This window comes from Crotalus tigris, unplaced genomic scaffold (assembly GCF_016545835.1).
Source record: "Crotalus tigris isolate CLP2741 ecotype Arizona unplaced genomic scaffold, ASM1654583v1 scf7180000018173.423308, whole genome shotgun sequence".
Taxonomy (NCBI): Eukaryota; Metazoa; Chordata; class Lepidosauria; order Squamata; family Viperidae; genus Crotalus; species Crotalus tigris.
In genome coordinates, this window is record NW_024096865.1 from 74615 (window position 1) to 87255 (window position 12641).

Consider the following 12641-nt stretch of genomic DNA (forward strand, 5'->3'; position numbering starts at 1 on the left):
CTTTGACACAGGCTTCGGCGTTGGGGGATCGGAGGCGCTGCCCCAAGACGAGGTGTAGAGAGTGTCTTCCTATCCCTGCTGCGCGGTAGGTGCCTTAAAGCAAAGCAGGAGAACAGCTCGTCATCTTCTCACAAATCAAAATCCCGATATTCAGACTCCCTGCCGCGAACGTTCGTATATAGGAACCCAGGAACCTACCGCTTTCCCAGAAACCATAGAGTGTAGGATAATGTCATAGAAAGTAGCCAGCCTTCGGTTCCGAAGCGAAAAATGAAGATAGAGCTAGGAAAATTAGAATCACCCATGCCGACCTTTTCTCAGAGCGGATCTCTGCTTTCTATTCGTGTTTATTGTAAAGGGCTTGACTCTCTAGAGTGGTTCCACGGTGCCTGTAAAAGTCGAGGAGTAGCAAGTGGCTGCTTTCCGTTTTATTTTAAACCGTTATTTCAACCTCAGGGACTTTAAGACCTGCGGCCTTTAAGTGCCAGAATTATGGGGAGTTCTGGGAGTTGGTCCAGGCGCCTTAAAGACACCAAGGCTGGGAAAAGCTGCTCTAAACTTATTCTTGCATATGCTACAGAGGTATCTCGGTAGGAACAAGAGGGCGGAGAGTCACCTCTCCCGATCAGGTGGAACCACAGAAGTGACGGGGCGGCGCTGATTGGAAGAGGGGAAGGTCGCTCAAGGAAGGGCAAGTAGGAGATCGGGTGTCTACAGTAGTACGCTGTATGCGGGAAGGTGGGAAGTGGGGTTTACTCAAGCTCCGGTTTGCAGTAGGAGGTAGGATAGCTTTCTCGTTCCTTTTATCTACACGAGGCTGCATTTTTCTCCAGTAAATCTGGAGAGAGAGAGAGAGAGAGGGAGGAAAAGAGGACAAACCACTTTTTAAGTTTAAAACCCAAAGAGGTTCTCCCCACCTTATTTTAACAAGTGAAGGGCAGTTATGGGAATCTGCACAGTTTCTGTTTTGTATAGGCGAGTCTAGAGACCAAGTTCTCTTTGATTCCTGAGTTTAGTTTGCTAAGCAACTGCAGTACGCTGAAATGAATGGCTTGTAATACCAGACAGAGAGCCGTCTGGTATCTAGACATTGCAAAAAGTCCGGTGTATTTGATGCAAGCTGTTCGTGCCTTTGAGTTTTGTCAGTAAACCGTTCATGGGTTTAACTGCTTTCTCCTTTTTTTTTTCAGGTTTTAAAAGAAATGCCACACAGAGTGATTATTTAACTTTGGCATTATTTGCTCTTCCCACACACAATGCCTTTCTCTGACTTTATCTTAGCCCTAAAGGACAATCCGTATTTTGGGGCAGGCTTTGGTCTAGTTGGTGTGGGCACAGCCTTGGCCCTGGCACGTAAGGGGGCTCAGGTTGGCATGATGGTTTTCAAACGGCATTATATGATCACCCTGGAAGTGCCAAGCAGGGACAAGAGTTACCACTGGCTGTTGAACTGGATATCTCACCATGCTAAGCACACCCAGCACCTGAGCGTGGAGACTTCTTACCTGCAACACGAGAGTGGCCGTGTCAGTACAAAATTTGACTTTATTCCCAGCCCTGGGAATCATTTCATTTGGTAAGGGAGACCATGAAATATCTCCAGGCTGCAAGTAGTGGGAAGATTATGAACATGAATAGATATATTTTGCAATAACTCCCAAATACTTCTATGGCAATAAGCAGGAGTTTTCAGTGCACAACTAACAGAAGAAAGTAAATTTAAATGTCTACATCCTGAACTTCAGTTTCTAAAATTGCAAAATAGGCAAAGATCAAGAAAACAGCAAAATGCATGTGCAGGAGAAATAGAATGGATATTTACAAGTGTGCAGTCAGAGCAAATTCTATATTCTGCTGAATCTCAAAGGATAGTTATTATGCCAATGATTTCCAACAGTGGCTAAATTTTTGTTTCAGCAAGTGTCTTATTTTTGAAACTTCATGCTGTTATTCTATACTCTCATGCCTCCATATTTAAGAATAAATTGAACTCTAGGATTTAAAGGTAAGATAAAATCTCCCTTGAGCTTAGCTTAAATCCTTATTTCATGGGTGCATCTGCGCAGGGGTTTTTTTTTAGCAGTCATGCTGTTGCCTTATTCCATGGTGGATTTTTAAAATTATTTTATTTTCATTTATTTGAATAATCAATTCCATTATTTCATTTCTATTTTTATTTTCTGATTTATCAATTGGAATATGAACTAGATTCAACTTTGTTTATCTTTTAAGATTAATCAATATCAGCTAAGCACTGACATTTTTTGTAAGCTTATTTAATTTAATCTCCAGTAAACAAGCATACAATTACATCTGGTTTTTTACTCCTCCAACTCAGATCATGATAATAAAATATTTTGAAATGCTTTTTGTTATTTTAATAGCTAAATCTCCTTTTGCACTATTTCGTTGTTTGCATTATACACATATAGTTTTATTTCTAAAAATTTGGAGCTATTTAAACAATGGAATAGAGACATTTTATGTAAGCAAAACTGATTGGATGGGTAACTTTTCCTTATTCCTATTACTGTAGTATCCTACACTATATTGCTACAAGAGCAGAAGAAAACTCACAGAACAAATTTCTCTTTCCTGTTTTCCTTTTTCAGAAAACTGGAGAAAGTCCTGAGAAACATGAGCTTTATAGCATGGGTAAACAGCAAAAATGGAATTTCAGGCAAAAAGCAAAACCCAATTTTTTAAGCTTGTAAGTTGGGAGAGTAGGTAGTCACAAAAGAGATATCTTTGTTATCTGTGCCATTGCCTTTTTTGGTTGGCCATAATTGAACATATAAATCCTATGTTAACTCTTGTTTGATTATAGATCAACAGGCATGGAAAAGGATGTTTCTGGAGGTGGAAGTCCAGAAAAGATTATCCTACTCAGGTGTTCCTTCCTCTGCTTTCAGGTATCAAAAGAAGTGGATACGTATAGAACGGAACCGGGAGAACCAGATGATTGATCTCCACACAGGCACCCCTTGGGAGTCTGTCACATTTACAGCAGTTGGCAATAAAAGAGAAATTTTTTTCAACATCATGCAAGAAGGTATGTTAGCACCCCAAACATGAAGCATCCCTGAATATAATATTGCTCAGACCAAAGTACAAACCAACCAGATTTGGACATTGTGTCTAAACAGGCAATCTCTTCTACGTGGTATTTTGATTCCTTTTTGTTTCTAGGAATTAGCTTTTTTTTCTGCTTTGTCCTGGCTTCCTTCCGATTTATAGCCAGATATTTTGTATAATTCACATTTTACTTTCTCTTTAGCCAGGGAATTGGCTCTGAGACAGCAAGAAGGCAAAACAGTAATGTATACAGCAATGGCTGCTGAATGGCGGCCATTTGGTTTCCCACGACGACAACGCCCACTCACCTCTGTAGTGTTCGACAAAGGAATATCAGAGAGGATTGTGCAAGATGTGAAAGAGTTCATTGATAACCCCAAGTGGTACATTGATAGAGGTGAGTGCATTTCAGAGGCTGGCAGTGAGATGACATAATGCGCTGATTCTCCTTTATAGATAAATCAGGATGTATTTGATGCCAAATACACAGAGGGTATATTCTCTCCTCTTGTCTAATATCTGTATTCAGTGTTTCAAGAACTAAAGGAGAGGAGACAACAGGCATCCCAGTCTTGTCTCTTTCTTTGTATCTCAAAAGGTTTTGTTAGTTCACAATTCACAATTCATTCACCATTATTTGTGCTTTCTCTGAAGTGTAAATCAATCTTATGCATTTACAGTAATAGAATTCTCTCAAAAATTCATATCTTCTAAAACTTTAATCAGGAAGGCCCAGTTCAAATTTCCAAAGGTCTTATGTGCACCTGTCTAAGAAAATAATGCAGCTTGCTTTTCATTATGCTGCTCCAAGTATTCCAAAATGTCTAGGATATTTCTTAAAAGACAATTAAATCTTCTAGGTCAAACTCACATTATGGTAATCCTTTTTGAATAAATGCTTGCAAAATTATTTTCAATTGGAGCCATGTAGTCTGCAGGGATGCTGAAGGTAAAGCAGCCTGCTTTCCTTTCCCAGTCTGAGCTCTGGGAACCAGTGGGGCAAGAAAGAGGCCCAAGGCCTACAGGAACCCTAAGAAGTGGGAAGTGGAGCATGTGGTGCTTGATGGGCAGGCAATATGTAATATCAATAGTAATAGCACTTAAACTTAAATACCATTTCATAATGGTACAACTTTCTCTAAGCAGTTTTACAGAGTTAGCATATTGCCCCCAACAATCTGAGTCCTCATTTTACCCACCCCGGAAGCTGGAAGCTGGAGAGATGCTGAAGTTTAGGCCTGGGCCTGTGCTAGGCCTTCCAGGGACTCTGCCACCCCTGAAGAACTCATGCTTCGCTTAATGATCCGTACCGTCATTAGACCACACCATGTGGGAGTCTCATTTAACAACCATCACAGCTTGTGATTATAATTGGCAGGTTCCATTATGGTCGTAAGTTGAGGACAGCCTGTAAAGTAGTGTTTTAATAAAGTTACATATAATTTCACCCAGGATAAGCCTAAACCGTAAGACTGTAAGAGGATAAGAAAATGGACTTCATCATTTTCACCACAATGCAAGTACTCTTGTGCAACTTTTTTCACAATATCTGGAGCTGATCATTAGAAAACTGTTTCCTTGTTTAGAAGTGGCAGAAAAATTATTTGCGTACTTCTAGAGCAGCGGTTCTCATCCTATGGGTCGCGACCCCATTTGGGGTCGATCGACCATTTTATGGGGGTCGCCAAACAATGCGATCCGCCATTTCCCCCCCTCAGGGGGCGCCGCCGCGCATGTGCGCCGCGCATGGGGGCGCTGCCGCGCATGTGCAACGCACATGGGGCGCCGCCACGCATGCGCAGCATGTTCGTGTGACGGGGGTCGCCGTCACACGAACGTTGAGAAACGCTGTTCTAGAGCATGGTGATTATAACTCATAAAGTAGAAAATTGGATAATTGAATGGTGTCTTCTGATTAGATATTTTCTTCACAGGAATACCTTACAGGAGAGGATACTTACTGTATGGGCCCCCAGGTTGTGGCAAGAGCAGTTTCATGTAAGTGTGGGCTTTCTGTAGTCTTGATATCGAACCTGTTCTCAAAAAGTATCCCTTCTTCCCATCCTTATTTAGCAGTGTTTGAGAATATTGTATGCCACTGTGTAATTGGAAGAGGCTTGATTTGATTCTAAGGTATCTCGAAGTGATAACACTTGTGTTTGAGTGGAATTAAATTGTCATTTGAACAAAAGGGTTAAATGTTTTTAAATTAATCATTGGTAGACCAATTAGAACAAGTATTTTAGGATCTTTTTAAAGGCCAAATTAACAGCAGTCACCTGTATTAGGAAGTAACTTTCACAAAATGCAGGGCATAAAAGTGATGTAATAAATGTCCTTTTGTGGACTTAGAAATAGTTTTTCAGCAGGGAGCAAAGTGATAAGGGCTTGCTAATCTAGCGTCTCCCTTTCCTCATAATTTGTGATGTTTGGGGAAGAATCATTCATGCAATTTTGATACTTATTGTCTCTTTCCCTGCAAGCTGAGTTATATCAAGCTACATTAAATTATTCAAAAGTGTTTTTGGTTCAACCTATTGCTGTTTTTAACTGCTCCAAGTGGATTCACCTGTGGAATATTTCTTCTTAGAAGTGATGATAAAAGCCATCCTAGAGAGAATATAGTACATATATGTCAAGAAAGCAAGAAGTAATGGAACTATCACAGGAAAAAGGGATATAATTCTCAGAGAATCTGATTCTGAACAAAACTTTAATCAAATATGTTTTCTTAAGATTTAAAGTGCAACTTGATTATGTTATTCTAGATAGTATCCTCTTACTCTGAACCTTTTTATTTAATGGTGATTTAGGCTAATTTAGAAGTTAACATGGTGGTTCTCTGTGTGTAAATGCAGAACTCTATTTACATGGATATGGAGCAAACAAAGGTGTTTAAATTCTGAGAGGAATGTGGAGGAGCTCCTCCCCTCTTTTCAAACACTTTTTTTTTTCTTGCATGTGTACATTCTGAAATGAAACTCCTACCTATTACAGCACAGCCCTGGCTGGAAAATTGCAGTACAGCATCTGTCTTCTGAGCCTGAGTGATCGAAGTCTCTCAGATGATCGCCTCAATCATTTGCTGAGTGTAGCTCCACAACAGAGCATCATCCTCTTGGAAGACATAGATGCGGCCTTTGTCAGTCGGGACCTTGCTGCTGAAAGTGAGTGAGAGACACGTGCTCCTTCTGGCTTCCTATTCCAAACTGTCTTATTCCTTCATTCCAGCTGGAGCCTAACTTTGAACCTGTGACAGAGTCATTGTACCATGGAGATGTCATATGAAATGCCTTGTTGAAGCTGTTTTCCTTTAGTTCTAGGAATAAGCCACCTTCTTATGGCCAAGGGCTGCAATTAGCATTTTTCCAGGGCTGAGGGCTACAAAATGGCTAGAATAACACCAAACATGCGTATGTAAGCTTGGAGGGAGTGGGTCTTGGGAGGATTGGGTTTTGGGTTTTTTTTTTGCCTTTTAATAGTGATATGTCTAGTTTAATACATGCTAATTTTGTATGTGTTCCAATGAAATGCATTCCCTCTAACATGGTTGGAAAATAGAATAGAATAACAGAGTTGGAAGGGACTTTGGAGGTCATCTAGTCCAACCCCCCTCTCAGGCAGGAAACTCTATACCATTTCAGACAAATGGTTGTCCAAACTCTTCTTAAAACTTCCAGTGTTGGAGCATTCACAACTTCTGGAGGCAAGTTGTCCAACTGATTAATTGTTCTAACTGTCAGGAAATTTCTCCTTAGTTCTAGATTGCTTCTCTCCTTGATTATTTTCCATCCATTACTTTTTGTCCTGCCATCAGGTGTTTTGGAGAATAGCTTGACTCCCTCTTCTTTGTGGCAAACCCTCAGATATTGGAACACTGCTATCATGTCCCCCTCGTCCTTCTCTTCATTAAAGTAGACATACCCAATTCCAGCAGCTGTTCTTTATATGTTTTAGCCTCCAGTCCCAATAATCTTTGTTGCTCTTCTCTGCACTCTTTCTAGAGTCTCAACATCTTTTTTACATCATGGAGACCAAAATTGGATGCCATATTCCAAATGTGGCCTTACCAAGGCATTATAAAGTAGTATTAACATTTCACATGATCTTGATTCCGTCCTTTTGTTCACGCAGCCTAGAACTGTTGGCTTTTTTTGCAGCTGCAGCACACTACTGGCTCAAATGATGCCATCCGTTTTCTGCAGCCATGATTAGAAGATGTTCCAAGTATTACAAATCCAGGAATTGGACTGCAGGTCATCTACTTCTGCCTATCCCAGATTAAAGATTGCTCTGATAAGCAATCAGTTCAGAACTTAACAATAATGTATTGCCCTTCTCCTCCCACATAGCAAAATAGAAAGAAGAAAGAGAATAGTTTGGCAACCTTGGTTAGCATCATATTTGTAACGGTTCAATATCTGCTGGTAACCTGCAAATTCTTAAATCAGATACCTTTGATACAGCCCTTGATAGAAAAAAAAAGTTTTATTTTTTTTCTCTCTCTGTGGTAGTGGGTAGTGGGAATAAGAATTATGGGAGCTCTAAAACCAGTTGGTGAAGCTGCTTCTACATCCAAGCAAAATTTAGTAATATTTATGTCTTTACTCATACTGTTAGTTTTCTTTTGTTCCATATTTCTGAATAACACTCTGTTGCTTTTTCTCTTCAGATCCTGTTGCATATCAAGGCATGGGACGTTTAACATTCAGTGGCCTTCTCAATGCGTTGGATGGTGTAGCTTCTTCTGAAGCCAGACTAGTATTTATGACTACGAATTATATGGACAGGTTAGAACTGATGAACAAAAAGTGGGATAGGTGGGGATTATTAACTTAGCCGACCTTTTGACTTAGAAGAACTCCACCTCCTCCTCACTGCTAACAGACAGCAGCTGCTCCAGGTCCTCACCTGGAGCCTCCTGGCCAACTCCCTGAAGCTGTGGCTCATCTCCCTCAGCCTCAGCCTGTGGCCCATTTGATTAAAACAAGGCTGTTCCCTCAGGCTAGCACTCTTTGAGCCCTGATCCTGACCAACACTTAGCTCTAGTCTTTCATCTGATGACTCAAACTTGCCCTCCTCCCCTGAACTCACCTCTGGAGAGGAGTCCAGTGGGCAGATCCATGACAATAACATGCTCATGTTTGCTGGGGTTGGCAATTCTGGGCCTGACAATTTCCCTAGCAATAAAGCCACTTTCCAGATTGCACTCCCTCAAATAAGGGCTAAGTAATAACGGTTGCTGATAATGATGACATAACTAGTTAGCAGTTTTTGCTCTAGCTCAGGAGTGTCAAACTGCCGGCCCATGGGCTGGATGCGTCACGCGGAAGCCACGCCCACCTCAACTCCGGCAAGGGGGAAAAAGTCACAATCGTCACAACACGTCACGTGACACAGCGAGTTTGACACCTCTGCTCTGGCTGCTAAATCAAAACCACAGAATAGGAAAACAAACAGCTGCCATTCCCAGAGTTTCTTCCATTATCAATTTCCAGTCACAGTATTGTTTCCAGTGATGCCCTTTATCAGCTGCACGCTGAAACACTAGTGCAGGGGTGTCAAACTCACAACATCACGTGATGTGTCTTGACGTATCGTGACTTTTTTGCCATTGCTGGCAATGGGGTGGGCGTGGTTTCACTATGATGCATCCGGCCCGCGGGCCAGCAGTTTGACACCCCTACACTAGTAGAAGCCCTAATGGTTTGATGACATAAATCAATACATCCCATTTTATCTCATGCAATATCTAAGCAAATTGTTAAAAAAAAAAGCTTGTGGCACCCCTCGTGTTCAAAAGACAGCAAAGATATAAACTCTCCTAAGGCAAGTGTTGACTGATAAAAGAATATAGTAGGGCATTATTTTGGAGGAGAAAACAGGAGAAAGAAATCAAAGAAAAGAGAGGCTCTTGTGAAGTGTCCTAGAAACTTCATCTGTATAACTTTCAGCTTTTCTTCCCAAGCACGGGGCAATGTTAGCCTGCTAAGAAAGAATCATAGGTCAAGTGTTATGGAGTGACAAGGCTGAAATGTGTTGGCAGTGGCATTGTCATTAATGGCCTTGGTCATGATTTGAAACATTTACAACATTGAACCTGCAAAATATACATGTAGTTTTCGCTGTTACCTTTCCTGGCTTCATGTTGGCTGCTAGGATTGTAGCAAGGAGGTGGGTAATTTAAAGGTAGGTGATAGAGAAGGAGGAAGAAGAGGAAATATATCTATATTAGGCTATGTAAGCTTTATATGATTCTGTAAAGGAGGTTCATAGTTTGTGGGAGTGCAATTATAACATTAAATTAGCGATGATTGATTCTAACTATGTAGTAGCTATGAAAATGAGTTGAGGTGGCGCAGCAGTTAGAGTGCAGTACTGCAGGCCACTTTAGCTGACTGTGTTCAGCAGGTCAGCGGTTCAAATCTCACCGGCTCAAGGTTGACTCAGCCTTCCATCCTTCCGGGGTAGGTAAAATGAGGACCCAGATTGTTGGGGGCAATGTAAATATATATAGACATTGCTTACTGGTGTACACTGCTTAGAGAGTGCTTGCACTTAAAGCGGTATATAAGTCTCATAAATAAAATAAAATAAAATAAAATAAATAAAATAGACACAGCTGCTTTCATGAATCAGAACTGAATATGAAGCACTGTATAGTCATTCTGTGTGAAGTGGATATGGGCACAATTATTTAAAATGTTACTTTGTGCTGTACATACCTTAGTGATAGTTCTTCCTTATTCTGTGCAGGACTCTTTAGTGTGGATTGATGTAGTATAGCTGAGGAAGAACTAAAAGATTTAATTAAAATAGGACCTCTATTGGTATTAATATATTTACTGGCCACCAAATTTATATTTTTCCTGAATATGATGGCCAATTATACATTACAGATAAAATAAAACAGATTTTATTTTAAGATAAAGTTTTTTAGCCTCGTTCTTTTTGGAATTTTAGAAATAACAGCATTTTGGGCTTGTGTATAAAGAGGGAAGCTATATTTGGGAGGTTAAACTTTTACTGAGCTTCTTTGTTGTTTTTTTCACTTCCTGCAGGCTGGATCCAGCCCTGATTCGCCCAGGCCGAGTAGACCTCAAACAGTACATTGGGTATTGTTCAGAGTGGCAGTTCAAACAGATGTTCCACAAATTCTATCCAGACCAGCCATCTGTTCTAGCTGAGCAATTTGCTAAACGAGCCCTTTCTGTCTCTGTTAAAATCAGCGCTGCACAAGTTCAAGGTTATTTCATGTTACACAAAGCAGACCCAGTTAAAGCCATTCAGAATGTAGAGATGCTTATATCTTGATTTTGAACAAACACTGAGAAAACATTGAAGGTAATTGCGTGGGCTGTTCACCCAGCACAAAGGGGATACCGTCAATATTTCTGTCTCAGTGAGGTGGTCCTTTTTGTAAAAAATAAAGAATAAACCAAACAATCTCATTGCACTTCTCTGAAAAAGAAATTGAATATGGAGTTCAGATTGAATGACTTCTCCCTTCCCCTCTGTGCCTCAATAACTGCTGTAGTAATATACTGAGAAGGCACTTGGTTTTTTAAAATTGATGGCTCTAGGGCAGGGGTAGGCAACCTTGGCTCTTTTATGACTCGTGGACTTCAACTCCCAGAATTCCTGAGCCAGCATAACTGGCTCAGGAATTCTGGTCATAAAGCCAAGGTTGCTTACCCCTGCTCTAGGGCATACCATTCAGCTTCAAGCAACTTACAGGCTCCAGAAAGGAAACAAAGCATCTCTCTTCTAGAATGTCTTACTTGTAGCCTACATCAAAACCAGATCTGCCTTGTCATGATCTTCCAAGGTCGGAAAATGGTGATTATAGAGGAGCAGCAAAGCCTCTTAATAGGTTAATTGTACGTGTGGGCAGTTCAATGTATTGCAAATAGATTGGTTTTAATTCTGCCTGAAGGAAATGGAATCTGTCTGCTAGCATTAGGGGTTAAATGCTTTTCATAGAATATGATATTGAAATACAGCAACCCGTTTCTCATATTGCTCTTATGTTGCTCTGAAACTGTTTTGATCTGTGGACTTCCACTGTCTTTGTACTGAGAACATAGTCTGTCTATAACTGTTCCAGCCTATTCTCGCAAATACCAACAAATGCAGCCAAGGAAGACTCCTGCTACTCTTACTTTCAACCCTTAAAGAACCAAACATTGTTGTTTTTTTCCAGATCATTGTCACTAACACAAGGGGCCCCAACCCCCGATCTGTGGATCAGTACCGGTCTGTGGCATGCCATTAACCAGTCCACACAAACAAGCAAAGCCCTATCCGCGTGATGGAGGCAGCACACAAAACCACGCACCCTCCAATCCACGGAAAAACCTCTTTCCACGGAACCGGTCCCTGGTGCCCAAAAGGTTAGGGACCTCCCTCTGCACTAGCACACCAATTTGTGAGGCATAATAACCCTACAAAAGTTCTGGAAATGACAACTAAGAAGCAGCACTGAGTTGTCTGTATCTCTCCATCTTCTAGAGCAGGGGTCCCCAACCGGTACTGGGTTGCAGCATGTCAACAACCGGTCTGCACAAAGAAGCAAAGCCCCATCCGCGGAATGCAGGCAGCATACAAAACCACACCCCCTCTGGTCTGTGGAAAAATCTCCATATAACTGGTCCCTGGTGCCCAAAAGGTTGGGGACCTCTGTTCTAGAGCCCTTTCATCATATTCTTCAATCTATCTTAGTTAAGTTTTATAGACATAGTATTTCTGTATGGCGCTGTTAAAATAATTCAAAGAAGAAACAAGTCAGCCGATAAAAATTGATTCTAAAGGGACCTGATTCTGATCTAGTTACTACTGGGATCCAATCCAATCTAGTATTTTTCTCTGAAACTATTTTCCACATTCCTTCCATGGCAAGAATTAAAATCTGACATGTAATTGAATCATGGTTTACTGTGTTAATAAAGTATACTATAATGTATTACAGCATAAGTGTTGTATAAGCCCAGCTGAAACTGCATTTCCCTACTCACCCCTATGGATACTATGAGTCTTCCTCAATCTTGAGTCCTCTAACAGCCTGGGAGTTTGAAGCTTCTATGCAGTATCTTAGCTATTCCTAACACTGCACTCTTCTGAGCAGAGACCTCCAAGGTTGTTCCTGGGGTTTATTGGAGAAGTCAAGAGCCGAGTGCTGTCACCACTGAGACTACGTTACTTTACTTTCCATATCTTGTCTAGTTCTTCCTTCAGGTCTGATATTTCTCCAGCTTCTCATACTTCTTCCTGATGCTGCTGTCACTTGGTACTGATACATTTATCACCATTGCTGTCTTCTGGTCCTTGTCTACTACGATGTTTGATTGATTGTCTAATACCTGCCTGGATCTGGAAATCTCATGGGATCTTAGCCCTCTTATGTGATCCAAGACCTGTGGAATTTCCCACCTGGACTTGGGAGGCTATAACACAATACACGGCAGATGTTCCTGTACACAGGGCCACTACTTGGTTGTGCTGCTCAGTGTATGTTGTTCCTACCTGCGATATACTGCTGGTTTTTATACTGAATATAATTAATATAT

General features: G+C 41.0%; 1 protein-coding gene across 4 annotated transcripts; it reads left to right on the forward strand.

The window, feature by feature from the left end:
- Positions 1 to 12037, forward strand: LOC120310404 (mitochondrial chaperone BCS1). 4 transcript variants are annotated; one of them, XM_039348780.1, is made up of 8 exons: positions 1 to 85; positions 1191 to 1576; positions 2913 to 3052; positions 3278 to 3472; positions 5010 to 5073; positions 6073 to 6242; positions 7748 to 7865; positions 10137 to 12037. In XM_039348780.1, exons 2-8 carry the CDS (start codon positions 1257 to 1259, stop codon positions 10387 to 10389), a joined length of 1260 nt encoding a protein of 419 aa, XP_039204714.1. In that variant the 5' UTR covers positions 1 to 85; positions 1191 to 1256; the 3' UTR covers positions 10390 to 12037. The 4 variants fall into 4 exon arrangements, with proteins under 4 accessions (XP_039204714.1, XP_039204715.1, XP_039204713.1 ...); XM_039348781.1 differs by lacking the exon at positions 1 to 85 and adding an exon at positions 278 to 691; XM_039348779.1 differs by lacking the exon at positions 1 to 85 and adding an exon at positions 279 to 780.
- The last annotated feature ends 604 nt before the right edge of the window (positions 12038 to 12641 follow it).